The 19,311-nt window shown below is 46.4% G+C and overlaps 1 protein-coding gene across 4 annotated transcripts in view; it reads right to left on the minus strand.

Annotated features, from left to right (window-relative positions):
- Positions 1 to 1,425: 1,425 nt before the first annotated feature.
- Positions 1,426 to 19,311, minus strand: part of zgc:158766 (uncharacterized protein LOC100009641 homolog) — a 42,763-nt gene continuing 24,877 nt past the window's right edge. For 2 of the 4 annotated variants that reach the window (XM_034288909.1, XM_010884449.4), the window contains 22 exons: positions 18,530 to 18,733; positions 17,792 to 17,915; positions 17,576 to 17,669; positions 16,433 to 16,522; positions 15,201 to 15,317; positions 14,416 to 14,514; positions 13,669 to 13,811; positions 12,461 to 12,599; positions 12,132 to 12,254; positions 11,746 to 11,910; positions 9,294 to 9,469; positions 8,346 to 9,173; positions 7,882 to 8,131; positions 6,827 to 6,916; positions 6,237 to 6,461; positions 5,924 to 6,094; positions 5,575 to 5,752; positions 5,295 to 5,408; positions 3,972 to 4,259; positions 3,530 to 3,780; positions 3,295 to 3,367; positions 1,426 to 2,273 (listed from right to left, as the gene is read on the minus strand). In XM_034288909.1, the coding sequence (XP_034144800.1) occupies positions 3,323 to 3,367; positions 3,530 to 3,780; positions 3,972 to 4,259; positions 5,295 to 5,408; positions 5,575 to 5,752; positions 5,924 to 6,094; positions 6,237 to 6,461; positions 6,827 to 6,916; positions 7,882 to 8,131; positions 8,346 to 9,173; positions 9,294 to 9,469; positions 11,746 to 11,910; positions 12,132 to 12,254; positions 12,461 to 12,599; positions 13,669 to 13,811; positions 14,416 to 14,514; positions 15,201 to 15,317; positions 16,433 to 16,522; positions 17,576 to 17,669; positions 17,792 to 17,915; positions 18,530 to 18,733 (3,914 nt within the window). In that variant the 3' untranslated portion in view covers positions 1,426 to 2,273; positions 3,295 to 3,322. The remainder of the gene's footprint in view (positions 2,274 to 3,294; positions 3,368 to 3,529; positions 3,781 to 3,971; positions 4,260 to 5,294; positions 5,409 to 5,574; positions 5,753 to 5,923; positions 6,095 to 6,236; positions 6,462 to 6,826; positions 6,917 to 7,881; positions 8,132 to 8,345; positions 9,174 to 9,293; positions 9,470 to 11,745; positions 11,911 to 12,131; positions 12,255 to 12,460; positions 12,600 to 13,668; positions 13,812 to 14,415; positions 14,515 to 15,200; positions 15,318 to 16,432; positions 16,523 to 17,575; positions 17,670 to 17,791; positions 17,916 to 18,529; positions 18,734 to 19,311) is intronic. The other 2 variants (XM_010884450.4, XM_010884452.4) reach the window with 2 other exon arrangements.

The raw sequence follows: 19,311 nt of genomic DNA on the forward strand, positions 1-19,311 counted from the left end.
TGCCTGGTCTGATGAGTCTCAATTTCTGTTGAGACATTCAGATGGTAGAGTCAGAATTTGGAGTAGAGTCAGTAGAAATCTTTCCAGATATAAATATATGTATGACATGGAATGTTTGTGATGTCTGGCGAATTACCTCTCAGGTGACATTGTAATGAAATAGGAATCGCTAGGAGATTTTCCCCCTAGTGCATTACATGGGAAAACATTAAATGTGATGTTGACCAAAACCTCTTGCCAGACCAACAAGAAGATGGGAACATGCAGTGTAATATAATGTGTGGATGTACAATTCATTGTTTTGTTTTTTACAGAACTACCGCAGGTTTTTTCATTGTTGTTGCAGTTTTTTTGTTTTCATGGATGCCATTTTGGGTTTCTTCTATCTATGACTTCATATCTAAGAACTATCTAAACATTTTCTGTTCACATGTAACACATTGCAAAATGTACGGTCTATATACAAATGTGCATAATCTTTTTCTGTGGACAACAGTACTTTACAGCATTGCCTTTGCCCAGTAAACCTTTACCAACTGTTGAAACTGGTATCTAAACAGCTCAGGGTGATACACAATAGCATTCAGATGGACAAAACGGACATCATTGTGTAGTACAGTAAGCAGTCAGTGTCAACAAAAAAGCAAAACAAAACAGAAATGTATATATAACAAATATTTCCAGTGTTGACTGCCATGGTGAAAAAACATCTAAACATTTTGATTAGTGCGGCTCAAACGATGACAAAAAAAACGTTTAATTTTGGTGGCACTGGCCAATTTACGGACACAATAACTAGCTTTTGAAGCATGAATAAAATATTTTGTGTGAATTACTACATTTTGCAGACATGCCTTAGAGTTGTGATGTCCCATGAAACAGTTGTGACGATTGCCCTTACAGTTTAGAGAATCTTAAAAGACTGTTTTGAAAAATTTGCTACACACACACACAGACTTGTGGTCAAACACAGTGTGAATCGTAGATTCGTAGCGAACAGACCCCGATAGATGCTGGTCAAAAACGGAGTCACAATGTGTCATGCAACTGAAGTGAGACTTCTGAAATGTTAAGAAAACCAATTTTCCCATACCATTTCCTCCACAGTTCTGTATTTTCTATTTCAACAAGTATCAGTTCACTTTTTATCATCTATCTCACACTATCTGTGCGCATTTGTGTTCGCAGGGCTCTGTTTGTGGTTAATGACAGGATATATGTGGCTGTATAGTTGAGAACAGTAATATGTCGGTACGTAGTGTGGGCCTGCCTATTGACAGTTGGATGTAAAGCCCTGATTACCTTTTCCATTCAGGTCATTTAGCAAAAACTGTCATCCAGAGCTGCTTACATTAAGCGCTTTGTTCTTGCATTGAGGCAAAGTAAGTTCTATTAGGCAACAGAAAAAAAGCATGATGAATAATGTTGTGGTGCTAGACATGAAAGAACATTTTAATATTACATTCAACACTGTAAAAACAGACAATTCACATAGCACTGGAAGTGATAAGTAAAGACAGGGACATTTTGCTTGTACTTAACGCAACAGCCGTGAACGAATCACCACAACTGTCTTGATGTTGACGGTGGACTTTCCATTTCTTTGCTTCCTTGAAAAATATAGTAAAAAACAATAACTCATCTGCAATATAAACAGTGGTACATATCTAGGTAATCGAAACAAATATACATTCAAATCATGACGTACCAGTATTTGTGACACATTTCATTTTTACTGCATATATAGCAATGTCCAATTTTCAACCACATCCCTATGAATTGCCAAAAAGGCTGTCAGTCTCTGCACTTTAACTGTTTAATTCTTTTCACCAAACATCAATCACTCATCAGAGTCAACTGTGAGTGTCTGTTGTGTGTCTGTTGCTTTCAGAGTGTGTCTGTGTTGGCAGAGTGGATAATAGTGTGTCTGTTCCTGTCGTCATCGGCGTATCAATGTTGCTGTTGTCGTCACAGCGTCTGTTGTGCGTCTGTTGTTGTCAGAGTGTGTTGTTAGTGCTCCAAACAGAGTCCACCCCCTTCTGGACCTCCACAGATGACCTCTGAGACTTCACTGAGTGGTTTTAGTGGCAAGCAGGAAGAACTGAGTCCATCTCTCAGCAGAGTGTCCGGTGAAAACACAGCAGTGACAGCAGGTAGACCGCAGTATCCATTAGGAAAACCTCTGTTTCCATGTAAAGCCATCACAGTGCATGTGGCTGTAATGACCCTGCTGGTCCACTGGTACAGCAGCTCTCAGTGCAGTGGGCTCACAGCTAGAACGAACACAGTCAGTGATTTAGCAACAAACAACTTTGTCAATGGTCAAATGTACATGAGAACTACTGCTGATCATGCTCCTTACACATCAGTCCATTCAGCTGATACAAAACAGAACCCTGAATTAATACTCTGGTACAGCATGCCATCAGTATGGTTGGCCTGCATGTTGCACCTATTACATGGGAATTGCTGCCCCCTAGCTGCTAAGAAACAAATACCAGGTGAACCTATCAACAGGCATGCATCGTCTTAAGCATAATGTATAGGTAACACTTGTGCTATACCACACATGCCATAAGGACACAGAGGAGCTTGAGACAGACTAAAAAGCTAAAAAGAAAAAGCCAATCACATGGTCACTAGCAACCAATCAGTCGTCACTAGGACAGTCATGTGGTCACTAACAACCAATCAGCTGTCACTTGGACACAGTCACAAGGTCACTAACAACCAATGAGCCGTCACTAGGACACAGTCACATGGTCACTACCAACCAATCAGCCATCACTAGGACACAGTCATGTTCACTACCAACCAATCAGCCGTCACTAGGACACAGTCACATGGTCACTACCAACCAATCAGCCGTCACTAAGACACAGTCACATGGTCACTACCAACCAATCAGCCATCACTAGGACACAATCACATGGTCACAACCCACTAATCAGCCTTCACTAGGACACATGGTCACTAACCAGTATTAGTCCTCGCCCAACATGACACCCCTTTTACCCCAGTAGGACACTGCCATGCATCCATGCAAGCAGGCACACATACACATACACATGCTTACACACATACACACACATGCGCACACACACATGCTTAAACACACAAGCACACACACATGCACACACACATGCGTACACACACAAGCACACACAGGCATGTTTTCACTCAGATTAGTATTATGGAAACGGAGGCAAGGATCCCAACAGTTGTTAATGAGGGAACACTGGGAACACAAAACAAAATGGACAACGTCCACTCTGGAAAAACCCCATTACTTACTGAGCTAAAAGCCCTTTCTCTCTGTAAGTCAGACCAATGTAGAGAGGCCTATTGTTACGTGAGAGGTCTTGCTCTGGCAAAAACAAAACACACAAAATGGTAAAGAGAGAATAACCGGGAAGAGCCAATGGCTGACTGCCATGTAACTCTTCGCCAGCTGAGGCTAGTGAGGGGAGGACGGTTAATGGAATGAAATGAATGGAACGGTGTGAAACAAAGGGAGCACGCCACTTACTGCTGTGATGAAGGTGTTGTCCTGGGCTTGGAGGTCCTGGTCCTTAGGGAACTCATCTGGGGGAGGGGACATCAGGGAGGGCCCAGGGGGTGTGGCCGAAAACAGGAAGGAAGAGGCTGAGTCTCGGGAGAAGGCGTCGCTGGCGATTGGGGTCCGGCCGTGGACCGGGATGGGGAGGCTGAGGGTACTCTGGCCCGTGCCACTGTCACTGGAGGTGCACTGGGATGAGGTCTCTCCGGAACTTTCTGTAACTGTCACAGAAAAGACCAGGATCAGACCCGGTGGCACGACCACCCTTTGACACATCTGAATCTGTTGGTGCGCATCTTGGTTATTTGCACCCTCCTATCCAGAGCAGTGTGTCGGGCGTTAAACCGGGAACAGGGTGCCATTTCGGACACACCCATGGAGATAATTCAGAGGCCGCCTGCCTATCACTCACTCATAGAGGGTTGACTCCCTGTATCATGTTCCTGCTCGTCCTCCAGGATACAGTCGTAGGGCCAGTGGCCGAAGGAGGGCATACTGCCCATGGGGTAGGAGTGCTGGTGAGGGTGAAGATGGGAAGGCGAGGGGTACAGGTGCAGGTTGAGGGACCCCAGCAGGGAGGAGGAGGACTGTGAAGAGGAAGAGGAGGTGCTGCTGTTGGAGATGGTGGAGTGGGGGCGCTTAAAGGGCGTGGAGTGATCGAAGGAGGAAACCGCGATGGAGGCCCTCGTCCTTGACTCTGCTGAGAGACACAGACACACTGGACAGTCAGATAAAGAGAGACAGACAGATGGAGAGACAGACACACTGGACAGTCAGATAAAGAGAGACAGACACACTGGACAGTCAGACAGAGAGAGACAGACAGACAGACAGAGATAGTCAGATGGAGAGAGACAGACACACGAGACAGACAAAGTGAGATAGACACAATGCACAGTCAGACAAAAGAGAGAGAGTCAGATGGAGAGAGAGACAGTCAGACAGACAGAGAGAGACAGTCAGACGGAGATGCACTCTTATGGAGCAAAGTCTTGGAATTCTTGCTGCAGCTAACCAGTCATTCATTAAGGTGTGATGTTATTTCTTGCAGGTTGTTCCATGGAAGACGAGAAATATAATTGTGAATGGTAGCAAATTAGTCTCCTTTGGTTAAGGCGTCTGCACTGGAATGTTGACCGGAAAAGCCTCTATGGCATCGATTCCATCTGGTGTGTTAACTTCCAAATCCTTTGATAACTTAAACACACCCACCAACAAAAGTCCTGACAAACCATCACATAATTCGGGGGAAATAAAATATAAAGATGAACAAAGACAAGGTGCCCTGAGATGCTGTTGTGATGTAGCTTTTTGCTTCATTGAACGTGACAAGGCACCCCTATCCCTGATGTCAGATGTCTGAGAGTCTTTTTCCGGGCAACACTCAACTAGGGTTTGAATGTGGCCAACGTACTATCATGACTATCTAGGAGAAATATCCTCCCATCTGAATATTGCCACTTCGTAAACACATAATTTGCTGTGTTAGAGCAGTCCCCTCCCCAAACGACCTGCTCCACACCTCATTAGGATGGATGGTGGAATGTCTAAGTCAGGGTGAGGGCCTTTGGAGATTACTTTTTAAGAACACAGTTTTTGGAGGAGCTTGTCTATTTTTTGCTTCCCTTAAAATACACCAAACAGACAGGAAGAGAAACAGAGAGAGAAGGAACAAGAGAGATTGAAGGAGAGAGTCTGTGAGTTTTTGAGCGAGAGATAGGGAGTTATTTCTCACCTGACGCCTTGATGTAGTCAATGGCTCTGTCACTAATAGCAGCCTCGCTAGGTTTGATATCCATGAAAGGCTTGCTGCCGATCCCCATGGAAACCATCTCTTTCAAACGTAACTCTGCAGTTAAAAGAACAAACCAGTTTTGACCCAGGAAGAGGACAAAGACCCACATGACAGTTCACTGATAAACACAAAAACCACCCCTTAACGAGCAGTACAACATGGAGATAAAGAGTACCAGTGAAAGCTCAGACATGACCTACTGGTGACGGGAGTTCCTCACCCCTGTTCCGTAGCGCCTGTCTCCAGAGGATCTTGCCGATTATGGCAGTCCACACAGCCTTGACCTCGCCGGAGCTAGCCTGAAGGATGAAGGTGTCCTGGGACTTCCTCCTCCGGAACCAGATCTCAAAACGCAGCCCGCTGTCGCCCACGCTCTCCGTCATCCCTATCTCAGCCGTCTGGATGGGGAGGCAGGAACACTCAACGTTATGGGACAACACGGCTCCCTTTACCCTGGGCCGTGCCCTTTCAGTGACCTTGGCCCATGTGGCTGGGGTCAGAAGTAGAGAACTACACAGGGAATAGGGGGCGGTTTGGGACGTATCCATGGGCGGCGCATCGGTTCCTACCTTATACGACTGCTTGTAGATGTAGACATCATATCCTCCCTCAATCTTTTTGGTTTTGCTAAAGAGGATGAGGTCTTCGAACAGGAACACGTGGCGGAGGTACTTCTTCCGTCCGCACCACACGATGAACTCGTCCTGGCATCTCAGCTGACCTTGTTCCTTCAGGTTCACCTGCACAGGAAAGGAGACCAGAAGAGGCCAGAGGAAACGTGATGTCAGTGTCTCTGCTGACTGCACATCCCTACATCACTGGATCTCTATCGTTCTCTATGTCTCCATCTCCCTTTATCTCCTTCCCTCCCTTGCTACTTACATCACAGCCTCGGATGGCGTCCATGGCCAGCAGGTCGTTGCCATGGCGCAGCTGGAACTTGACCATCTCCTCTGCAGTGCGGAGGTCAGAGAGCTCTTGTTCCTGGGACTGGCCACACTCCTTGATCAGGTCCTTCAGCAGCAGGGCATACTTAGACATCCTCTGGATGGGCTTCAGCAGGTAGGAGGCCAGGTCCATCTTATCTCCCAGCTCCACCTGCTTGTTCTTGGGAGACGGAGAGGGTAGAGATTAGGATACAGACAGGTGGAGAGACAGACAGGTGGAGAGAGAGACAAACAGACAGACAGTTGGAAAAACGGACAGACAGTTGAAAAGACAGACAGACAGATGGAGAAACAGACAGACAGAGGGGTGGTCAGTCACTAGTAAACACACTTGTGTTTACTAGTGACTGACTGGTCCCTTGCTAAGCCAACTCAGGCTGGAGGTTAAGCCTCTAACAAGCAGCATGGGGTAGAGAAGAACACAAGGCCACAAGGGCCTTGTTCTCACTGGGATATAAAACCACCGCTGGCGCAAGTGAAATCTGTTCTTAGAACGCCGGTTACCAGAACTGTTCCCAGACGCACCTTGAAGAACTCGTTCCCATGGCTGGTGAGCAGAGCGTCAGACTGGGGTTTGTTCTTGCTGTAGAGGGCGTACATTCCAAACTGATCCTCCTGCACACAAGAATAACACGAATTCACTGTCTGCAGTCAAAGGTACAAACAGAGGAGGTGACCCACACTGAGCTCCTACTACCTTATTTCCCTCTAGGGTTCTATTTTGAGAATAGGGTGCCATTTAGAATGCAGTTCTCTGTGCCTGTTTAACTGACAAGAAACGGTAAATAAATTTGCCTGAATTCCCTCAACCAGTCATTAGGATACCATTTGATTTTGACTAAAACATTCATATTGGGGTTATATTTTAGATTGGTTTAGATTTCAGTAAGGTGACTAATCGTGCCATTCTTTAAAAGGAAAAACTTTTTGTTTTAAAGGGCAATCTTGCATTTAAAAATAAGTCTATGTATTGTTCTCAGATATTTATCAGTCCCAGATTTTTCCCATAAAGAAGTCAACTGTCAGAAAGAGTGCATGACAAGAGTGTAATCCATGTAGAAATGAAAGTCAATGACAAGAGTTTAAATTGTAGACCAGATCATCCAGCTGGAAATAGGTCACTGGGTTTGTGTGCTTTAGTGTGTTAGTTCACATCCCCAGGGCGCTGTGACACTATCTCTCTATCATTCGCCTTGTTATGCTTCCGTACCACTGACCCTTCAATCTATACACTCCCCAAGATCTATGACCAGATATCTGACAGAGAGATCTGATGAAGGGCCTCGTTCACTTGTCATTATAGCACTAGTTACTTAAATAAACTTTGGGGCAGAACCTCTTCTAGTTGCTCTAGTATGAGGACAATACATGAAATCTATCTGAGGGAGAGACACAGCTGAGAAGCATTTACATGAAAATGTAAAAGATGGCCATGTCAGAGAGGTTGGGGGGGGGGGGGTATGTCCCTTCTAGCCTGTCTGTCTAGAAGGGACATACATTTCCAATAAAGTGCACTTCTTTTGACTAGAACCGGTCTGTCTGTGTCTCTTTGTCTGATTATTTGTCTGGTAAGGACTCACGTGTCTGAGAAAGCAGCTACTGATGGACAAGGGAGAGTGGGCAGAGGCCTCAAGCTCTTTCACAAAGTACTGGCAGTGGAAGTCACACAGCTTCTCCATGTTGCCGAAGATGATGCTCCGTTTCCCACGCAGGTCCTGGGGGAGGTCCGGACGCTCCATCTCTGGGAAGTAGTGCTCAATGACATAGCTGAGGGAACGAACATATTCCCTCTCTGTGGAGATCATCTCATCCATGATGTGCTGCACTTTACTGTGGAACAGGGAGGATTACAGACATTCAATTAACAAACAACGGTTCCTGAACAAGATTCAATCTGGATTCTGTTGCTAGGATGCCAGCGTCTACTCTACTGTTCAACTGATCCTTCTAAAACCGGGTGCTTAGAATCCTGAATTCGTAGTGTGCCATTTGGGATGGGGACAATCTAATGCGGCTCATTTACGCCATGCTGCTTTCCTCTCACCTGCTCTGCTTCCTCCCCTCTGCCTCCGGGTGTCTGGTGGGGGAGGACATGCTGCGACTGCGGCCCAGCGCCGGGCTCACCAAGTCGGGCCGCTGCAGCTTCTTCTCCACCGCCACGTTGTTGGCCACCTCCAGCCCCTTTATGTACACACCGGTGTAGCCCTGCAGGTGGCCGGTGTCACCGTGGCTGCCTGGCTGGCCGCCGCAGCCGTCCCCTGCCGCCGACACCTCGTAGCTTGATGTCTTCTTCATGATCTTCTTGAGGGGCTGCTTGCGATGGTGGTGGTGGTGGTGGTGGTGGCGTGTTGTCACCGAGGAGAGCACGGGCTCGGAGCGGCAGGACGTAGCCCCCAGGGAGTCCACAGTGCAGTCGCTGTCAGTGTCGTCGAACACAGAGGGGCTCTGCAGCAGCGTAGGGAGGAGGAGGTCTCCCTCCGGGGGGAAAGGGAACAGGGAGGGGGAGGTCAAAGAGCGCGTGGAGGAAGGGCTCTTGTTGTTGTTGTTATTGGAGGAGAACGGCCCCTCCGAGTGGGACCTGGTGTCCTCCTCGGACTCCAGAGATGACGACGTGTCCCGTGACCCGTGAGTGGGAAGCCCAGGTGAAACCGGCGGGTTCCCAGAGACGGAACCCAGCGTGTGCTGCGCCCCGTCTCCGTCGGCGGTCCGTCTGTCGGCAGTGTCTGGGGCGTCTGCGGTTCCATCTCCGCTGGCCGCGGAGCTAGAGGCTGCCGTGGCTGCTGCCGAAGCCTGGGCCAGGATTTCCTCCAGCTGATTCCTGGTCTGCTGACACCTGGTCCACAGCTGGTTCCAATGCTGGGTCTGCCGGGGGCTGTTCAGACAGGCAGAAGGAGGTCAGAGGCAAGAAGGAGTGTTGGGGGAAGATGTAAACATAGGAAGTGGATGGGCTCACTCCGGAACCCAGGCCGGTACAGACCATGGGACAGTGTACCTGTCCAGAGACAGCACCATGTTGTTGAGGGTGCTGAAGTTGTCCAGGGAGAACTTGGAGGCCTCGGCATAGTAGTCCCGGAGGATCTGGAGCACAGCTGGAGGCAGGCTTACGCCGCTGCTCTCCAGGTTCAGCTGACGGAAGTAGTCCTGGCAGTGTTCCATCCACTGGTCCGCCTGCGGGGGGGGGGGGGGGGGGGGGGGGGGTCGAACGGTCAGCCTGGCAGAGATACACGTCGCATGTCTCTAACGGTTTTAAACACGTCGCATGTCTCTAACGGTTTTAAACACGTCGCATGTCTCTAACGGTTTTAAACACGTCGCATGTCTCTAACGGTTTTAAACACGTCGCATGTCTCTAACGGTTTTAAACACGTAGCATGTCTCTAACGGTTTTAAACACGTCGCATGTCTCTAACGGTTTTAAACACGTCGCATGTCTCTAACGGTTTTAAACACGTAGCATGTCTCTAACGGTTTTAAACACGTCGCATGTCTCTAACGGTTTTAAACACGTAGCATGTCTCTAACGGTTTTAAACACGTCGCATGTCTCTAACGGTTTTAAACACGTCGCATGTCTCTAACGGTTTTAAACACGTCGCATGTCTCTAACGGTTTTAAACACGTCGCATGTCTCTAACGGTTTTAAACACGTCGCATGTCTCTAACGGTTTTAAACACGTCGCATGTCTCTAACGGTTTTAAACACGTAGCATGTCTCTAACGGTTTTTAAACACGTCGCATGTCTCTAACGGTTTTAAACACGTCGCATGTCTCTAACGGTTTTAAACACGTAGCATGTCTCTAACGGTTTTAAACACGTCGCATGTCTCTAACGGTTTTAAACACGTCGCATGTCTCTAACGGTTTTAAACACGTCGCATGTCTCTAACGGTTTTAAACACGTCGCATGTCTCTAACGGTTTTAAACACGTCGCATGTCTCTAACGGTTTTAAACACGTCGCATGTCTCTAACGGTTTTAAACACGTAGCATGTCTCTAACGGTTTTAAACACGTCGCATGTCTCTAACGGTTTTAAACACGTCGCATGTCTCTAACGGTTTTAAACACGTAGCATGTCTCTAACGGTTTTAAACACGTCGCATGTCTCTAACGGTTTTAAACACGTAGCATGTCTCTAACGGTTTTAAACACGTCGCATGTCTCTAACGGTTTTAAACACGTCGCATGTCTCTAACGGTTTTAAACACGTCGCATGTCTCTAACGGTTTTAAACACGTCGCATGTCTCTAACGGTTTTAAACACGTCGCATGTCTCTAACGGTTTTAAACACGTCGCATGTCTCTAACGGTTTTAAACACGTAGCATGTCTCTAACGGTTTTAAACACGTCGCATGTCTCTAACGGTTTTAAACACGTCGCATGTCTCTAACGGTTTTAAACACGTAGCATGTCTCTAACGGTTTTAAACACGTCGCATGTCTCTAACGGTTTTAAACACGTCGCATGTCTCTAACGGTTTTTAAACACGTAGCATGTCTCTAACGGTTTTAAACACGTCGCATGTCTCTAACGGTTTTAAACACGTAGCATGTCTCTAACGGTTTTAAACACGTCGCATGTCTCTAACGGTTTTAAACACATCACGTGTCTCTAACGGTTTTAGACACTTCACGGATCTCTAACGATTTTAAACACGTCACACATCTCTAAAGGTTTTAAACACGTCACGCATCTCTAACAGTTTTAAACACATCACGCATCTCTAACGGTTTTAAAAATGTCACGCATCTCTAATGGTTTTAAACACGTCACGTGTCTTTAGCGGTTTTAAACATGTCACATGTCTCTAATGGTTTTAAACATGTAACGGTACTAAACAAACATATTTCATAGAACCTGTAAAGGGTGTTTACCGAGTCATAGAACTCGTCGATGTTGGAGACACGTTTACCAAATCGTAGAACTTGTTGATGTTGGAGACACGTTTACCAAATCATAGAACTTGTTGATGTTGGAGACATGTTTACCAAATCGTAGAACTTATCGAGGTTGGAGACATGTTTACCAAATCGTAGAACTTGTTGATGTTGGAGACATGTTTACCAAATCGTAGAACTTGTTGATGTTGGAGACATGTTTACCAAATCGTAGAACTTGTTGATGTTGGAGACATGTTTACCAAATCGTAGAACTTATCGAGGTTGGAGGCATTTTTACTGAGTCATAGAACTCGTCGAGGTTGGAGGCATGTTTACTGAGTCATAGAACTTATCGAGGTTGGAGGCATGTTTACTGAGTCATAGAACTCGTCGAGGTTGGAGGCATGTTTACTGAGTCATAGAACTTATCGAGGTTGGAGGCATGTTTACTGAGTCATAGAACTCGTCGAGGTTGGAGGCATGTTTACTGAGTCATAGAACTTATCGAGGTTGGAGGCATGTTTACTGAGTTGAAGAACTTGTCGAGGTTGAAAACATGTTTACCGAGTCGTAGAACTCGTAAAGGTTGGTGAGGATGTCTAGCTGGTTCTTCCTCCTCTCCAATCTACCCAAGATACATCCCAGATGCTGTTTGAAGTCTAGCAGGGCTGAACTAGGGAGAGCCTCCCCTGCCTGCCTCACCAGTTGTAGACCCTGCTTCTGTTGATGCTGCATGTAGAGAGAGGAGAGGATCATGGGAAATGGAGTTCATAAGAAGTCTTATGTCGTTTTAAAGGCAGAATACCACAAGTCACTTTAAATGGAAAAGGAAAGCAAAAATTATGCAAGGAAATGGAAAAGGAAAAAGGAGACTTTCATGTGGTACTATTTTAATTAAAATTAACAATAAATGGTGTAATTATGTATTTTACTTGATTATGAAAACTTACAGCTGACTCCTCAAAGAACTGGTCCAAACTCTGCCTGATGTTCTTGACCGTGGCCAAGGAGAGAGGAAGAGAGTCCAGGGGAGAGAGGTGCTTCTCTCCTTCCACACTGAACCACACTTTGATCTGGACACACGGAAAGAGGAGACATGGGAATTAAGCTCATTATACAATGTACATGAGTATTTACATTGTTACCCATTTGATGATCATTGCATGACTGAAGGATTAAGAGCAAACAGGGAATTCCTTTACATGCAAAACACTGATCTGGACCGTATAAGGAAATACCGGAATACAAGCCATTGTTGTAATTGTAGTGAACAGCCCACCTGTTCAGTCTGTTCCTCAAACCTGCGGACCTCTAGTAGATTCTCTAGTTGTTTCAGAGACTTGTTAGATAGAATCACCAGTTTGTGGACCTCCTCGTCCACCTGGTTGTACAGGGCATTCACCATGTCCACGGCATCCCTGATTGGACAACAGAACAGAATGGGTCAGCAATAACTGACGGGCAACAGATGCAGCTATGGCTAAGGCTAGTGGGACAACATCAGTGTGGGTGCAAAAATAAAAGACTAGAGAAGGTTAGGTATTCTGTCAAGACAGTCCTCTCTTCATTTAATCTCAGAGATTTTAAAATCTCCATCCCTAGTAACAGTGTGGAGGGAGGTCCCTGGTTAGAGTCCCAATGGTTATAGTACCTTTATTAGGGTGTGTGTTGTTCCTATGGTTACAGTACCTTTATTAGGGTGTGTGTTGTTCCTATGGTAACAGTACTTTTATTAGTGGGTGTGTTGTTCCTATGGTTACAGTATCTTTATTAGTGTGTGTGTTGTTCCCATGGCTACAGTACCTTTATAAGTGGGTGTGTTGTTCCCATGGCTACAGTCCCTTTATTAGTGTGTGTGTTGTTCCTATAGTTACAGTACCTTTATTATTGTGTATGTTGTTCCTATGGCTACAGTACCTTTATTAGTGTGTGTTGTTTCTATGGTTACAGTACATTTATTACTGTGTGTGTTGTTCCTATGGTGACAGAACTTTTATTAGTGTGTGTGTTGTTCTTATGGTTACAGTACCTTTATTAGTGGGTGTGTTGTTCCTATGGGTACAGTACCCTTATTAGTGTGTATGTTGTTCCTATGGTTACAGTATCTTTATTTGTGTGTGTGTGTGTGTGTTGTTCATATGGCTACAGTACCTTTATTAGTGTGTATGTTGTTCCTATGGTTACAGTACCTTTATTAGTGTGTGTTGTTCCTATGGTTACAGTACCTTTATTAGTGTGTATGTTGTTCCTATTGTGACACTACATTTATTAGTATGTATGTTGTTCCTATGGTGACAGTACATTTATTACTATGTATGTTGTTCCTATGGGTACAGTACCTTTATTAGAGTGTATGTTGTTCCTATGGGTACCGTACCTTTATTAGTGTTTGTTGTTCCTATGGGTATAGTACCTTTATTAGTGTTTGTTGTTCCTATGGGTATTGTACCATTATTAGTGTGTATGTTGTTCCTATGGTTACTGCACCTGTAGTTGTCATTCTCACAGGCCTCGTCCTTCCTGATGCGAGCCAGAACCGTTCCCCCCTCCAGCCTCAGTCTGTTGAGCCGCGTGTCCTCCAATACACACTCCATCAGACGTCTCTGCTGCTCCATCACTTCAGACACCTCCTGTACCACACACACATACACACACACATCAGCAATCCGATTCGTAATACAATTACCTTAACCTGTAACTGTCATCCTAAACTTAATAACAAAAACATACCCTTAACCCTAAACATAACATTAAACCTAAACTTAACCACTAACCTCAAACCCTAATTATAACCCCTAACCCCAACATTATCCTAAGACAAAACATTACCCTAACCCCTAAGACAAAATATTTTTTCGTTGTTGTGGGTCCCAGCGGAAATATCTCCTCAAGATAAAAGGTGCTGTGTTTTATTAACCTTGATAGGTTTTTCCAACACCACCAGGTTAGTTAAATGTGATTGTGCACACAAACACACTACTAAGATATTTCACATTCTTCAATAATACAATATGCTTGTTGGACAGAAAATCCTCGCTAATCTATAGGTAGGACAACCAAGACAAACAGGACAGCAGTTATAAGCTAACATACACACTGAACACAGACACATCAATCACTTCTCCAGACACACTGACTGGTTGTCTAAAAGTGGTGCCATGGGCCATAACACTTTGACCTTAGCGCTTTCCACACACACACACACACACATATTTATTACAGATACACACACACCTTAGTGCTGTCTATGTTGCTGCTGGAGCTCAGTGTGGAGATGGAGGCCTTCAGAGAGGAGAGAGCAACACTGCAGCTTGTGGCAAATGGCTCGATTTTCTGTGACAGAAGGATGTAGAGAAAGAAACAGAAAGAGAAACAGCAAGAGAAAAAGAGAAACAGAGAGAGAGAGAAACAGGGAGATAGAGAAACAGAGGGAGAGAGAAACAGGGAGATAGAGAAACAGAGGGAGAAACAGAGAAAGAGATAAATAGAGAGTTAGAGAAATAGAAAGAGAGAAACAGAGAAAGACAGAAACAGAGATAGAGAAACAGAGCAATAGAGAGAAACAGAGATAGAGAATCAGAGAGAGAAACAACGATAGAGAGAAACAGAGAGAGAGAGAGAGAAACAGGGATAAACAGATAATGAGAAAGAGAGAGAGAGAGAGATATGGAGAAAGAGAAACAGAGAGATAGAGAAACAGCGATAGAGAGAAACAGGGAGAGAAACAGGGATAAACAGAGAGAGAAAGAGAGATGGAGAGTGAGATACAGAAAGAGAGAGTCACCGAGAGAAAGAAACAGATAGAGAGGGACATATTACAAAAAGATACAGTTCGGAAAACAGTTAGAAAAGCTTCACAATCTGAATGTCAAAGATGCCACTCTTCCCCAAACACTATGGGCAACTATGGGCAACTATGGGCAACTATGGGCAACTATGGGCAACTATGTGTGCGCCCTGGTTGGCCATGATTTGACAGACATTAGCCAGCTGGGTACCAGCGGTGCTGTGAGGCCCACCTGTCTGAAGTTGATCCAGTGGTGGTGGTCGTAGGGGAAGGTGCCGTCCAGGTCTCTAGTGAGCTGACTGGGGTCTATGTGCTTCGATAGGGCCTTCAGAGACGTCACGATCTCTGTCTGTATGGGGAGACAGGCACACACACACACACACACACATACACACTCTCTCAGGGTCTATCCCGCACCTTGTGCTACACAAACTGTGACTACCCACAGGCTAACTTTACGTTAACTCACACCTCGCTGGAACAAAAACCAGACAAAACCTGTCACCCGTTAACCAGTTTCCTGGGTCACAGGTAGCAACGGAACCTGGCAACATGGCCAAAACAAAAAAACACCCCATCCGCTGTACAAAACATTGTGACAGCTGGTCCTGATAACGAAAAGTAAAGGAACATAACAAAGAAAAAAACCTTACAGGAGAAGCATTTCTCTGTCGTGCAGATAGCTCTGCTGCAGGTCTCATCAGGACAAGGATTCATCGCCTCTTTCATCCACATGTTGCAATATGAACAGACATGCCCTGGACTTCACTGTAGGAAACTACTACAGAATCCCAAGGATAATCACTTCACTGGAGGGTGTTCCCGAACCCTGATCTCATTAGAGGTGTCTGGCTGCGTGGGATGGATGCTGTGGGTGTTTTCAGTACGTGTGTGTGTGTGTGTGTGGGGGGGTGGGCGTACAGTCAGGCTAGGCTGGTAATAAGGAGGATTGCTTCTCCGCCAGTTAGACGTGTGGGTTCATGCAGACCTAAATAGCTCAGATACCCCAACTCTCAACTCACCATGACCTAACATGCTAAACACGCTCACCTGTGTGGAGCACTCCCACTGACACACACATACACACTCACACACACACACTAAAATATCCACGGTCTGACTGAGACTCCCACTTAGGTCAAGGACGTAACGCAGACAGGCTGCTAGCTCAAACCTAACACAACAACCCCTTTGTCTCAGAATCCACAAGGAGTATCCCTCCCGATGTTATGTTGTGTTGTTGCCGAGAATCCACTTGAGTATATCTCCTGATGTTACATTGTGTTGTTATCCGTTAGGTTTGTGAAAACCATCAGAATGCGAGATATACTCCAGAGAGGGGAGACATTTCAGAAACAATGTCTGCCGAACTTTAAGGAAACAAGGTGTCTCCAGCCTTGATAAAAGACTAGTCAGGAACACTTGACACCAAACATCACAGAAAATCATTATGTTGCACTTTACCGGAATAGTAGTCATTTCTCTCTCGGTCTTGATAGTTGCCTCTTTGTCCACAAGTAGCAGAACGGAGTAAAGTGCATTTGGTAATAATGCCTGAGTAAAAAATAACACAAATTTAGATGATTGGGTGGTAGGAAAAAACTGACCAAGATGACAATACAGCCTCATCCAACAGCCACAAATCTTCATGCCTGCATGTGTGTGTGTGTGTGTGTGTGTGCGTGTGTGTGTGTGTGGTTGTACAAACACACAAGATTAGGTCTCCCCATTTGCTGTGAGACACAGATTTTCCCGCTACTGAAAACAGATGTCACCAGAAATAAATGAACGAACCCGTACCAAAATCAAACTTCATCTCAGGTTTTGGAGGAAGATCCATAGCAAAGAAGCTATAAGTGCTAGTTTTGTGTATGAATAATAATAATATAATATTTGTTAACGCAATAAAATCATTGTAAAGAGTCAGAAAGAGACATAGGTTAGTTTGAGGTTAGTTTGTTCAGGAGGTGGTGGTGATGACATTGTAATTGTCTGTTGAAAGCTCACATGGAGTAATTTTCTCCACATAGCAACCTATTTCATATTTTGGAATTCTGACCCAATTTGCCTCCCCTGCCCTGTCTCAACCAATCCCCAGAAAGTGTGAAAGGGTCAAGTGTCGAGACGTGTCGTCTCCATCCACACAGTTACTGACAGTATGGCACGACAAGGATCGGAACACCTGCCCACAGCTGTCCAGCCATGCGGTAACATGGACTTGAGGGCCCCTTTTTCTTTCAGTTGAACACCATTAATCTTGCCCAGCCATTCGGCTTGCTCAACCAGGAAGTAAGGGTTGAAGAGCTTACAGGAGCCTGGCCCTGCACAAGGGGTCACTACAGCGTGACGCGGCAAGGCGACCCCGTCCGACACCGACCCAGCAAACCACCCCCTCGTGGAGCTGAGCTCACCCCATGCGTGGCCCCAGCGTGACATTGCCAATGAGCTAGACTACGACCAGGGTTCAAACTCTTGGTTGCGGTGATGCGGTCACAACCTTCGCTAGCATGCGGTGCACCGCTCATGTAGTTGGTCGGTGAAAGGTGGAATGTGTACACGCGGTATCCATGGACCACGGGGACCGTGAGGACCAAACGAGGCTCTTACCTGGAGTCCAGACAGGGATGAGAAAAGGGCAGCACTAGGCTGCTGTCTCCGGGTGTCCACCAGCACGGTAACACCATTCTCCTGCCTCGCTCTCCTGAAACCACAAACAAAACCCCCCATTCTGAGCCTGTGAACGGCCAGACCCCTGGAACTATAGTCTCGCGCCAGTTTCACACAGCGGTCACGTCTCCAGCCCCATCTGTCACAGTGACTTACCGAAGCGTGGAATAGTAGTATCCCAGGAGACGAGTGAGGTGTTTGGCGGTGCAGCTCTCCCCGGCCCACACCCTCCCCCGGGTGCACACCTGCAGCACGGACCTCCCACCGCGGTCTTGGTTTCCTGGAACACAGAGAAGGACGGCCCACATCACCCGGGTGAAACTCTGGGTGATGATGCGCTCGGGGCTAGTTTAGGGGATGACACTTAACGGATCGGACAGGCTAGGTTGGCACTAGCGCTGTAGCCCCACTTAAAAACGTCCTTGCCTTGGGGCATTAAGGTGGCGTAATATCATCCCTTCATCTTACAGCACAAGTACACTGCACAGCTGGGACCCAAATATCCCTCTCCTTAAGCCTGACAATAAAACAGCCCTATGCGGAGGACAGTACAGTCATTTGCCATTGTGTCGATTCATGTCCGTACACACGCCATATGGTGCCTGGGCCACATGTTGGAGCAGGAGTGAAACGGGACTTTGAGCGAACGGAGGACAACAGGGGCAGATTAAATGACTGGATCAGATGTAACGCGAGAGGACGCATTGAAACCACTCTCTGGAGCTGCACAGACAGACTGCGATGACTAACGCCTAACGACAGACGCGTCACCTCTCACTCTGCGCGTGTCCCAAGCAGCGAACCTCTTCCCCACATAGTACGTCACATCCGAGCCCGGGCCCACCGGCACCAGGAAGAGCCGCCGCCCGAGAGACGGCACGGCAGGTCACCTACCAGGCAAGACGATGGCCCCAGAGGCCAGGAGTTCTGGGTTGACCTCTGACACCAGGCAGGGGAGGTGGTGGAGACCCAACACTGGGGCCGAGGCCGGCTGGAGGGCCACTCCGTCGGACGGCCTGGCGGGTTGGTGGTGAGAAGGCGCTCCGTCGTGGCTGTGCCGTCTGACCTCGGGGATAGCGCTGCCACCTTTGTGCTGCCCTGAAGAGGACCGGGGGCAAAATAGGCTGCGGTTAAAAAAAACATGGGAAATGTTGGTGCTGATTTGCTAGTATTTATTGTCAAATCTGATATAAACCGAATCAACTTGAACCAACTTTCATTGGGAGTTTACCACAGATTCTGTTGAGGAGTGAAGGGAGGGTGGGAGAGAGAAAGGGAATAAATGAGAGGGGCTGGATTGAGAGGGAATCTGTCTTGTAATCACTCCAGACATAGAAATGTTTTCTGTTTGACTCACGCAGATCAGACCTGGGTTCAAATAGGATTTGATATTTTTCTAGAGTTACTGTTGGCCTGTTTAGAGTCCTGGCTAGACAGAATGCACCACAGTGGTTCCCTTGCACCAGGAAAACATATTTTAAGTGATTTTAAAGTATATGAAAGTGTTTTTGAACATCTGTCAGATTCTAAGATAACACTTTGAAAGACAGGCAGCCGCCTCCAAGGCAACATTAACAGGAATGTGGTTCCGTCCTGACCCTCCCAACTGGTACCAATAGCTGTCTGCTTACCCTTTCTCCTGTCTCCCTGGCTAAGGCAGCTGAACCTGGTGTACA

Source organism: Esox lucius, chromosome 20, assembly GCF_011004845.1.
Source record: "Esox lucius isolate fEsoLuc1 chromosome 20, fEsoLuc1.pri, whole genome shotgun sequence".
In the NCBI taxonomy this organism is placed as follows: domain Eukaryota; kingdom Metazoa; phylum Chordata; class Actinopteri; order Esociformes; family Esocidae; genus Esox; species Esox lucius.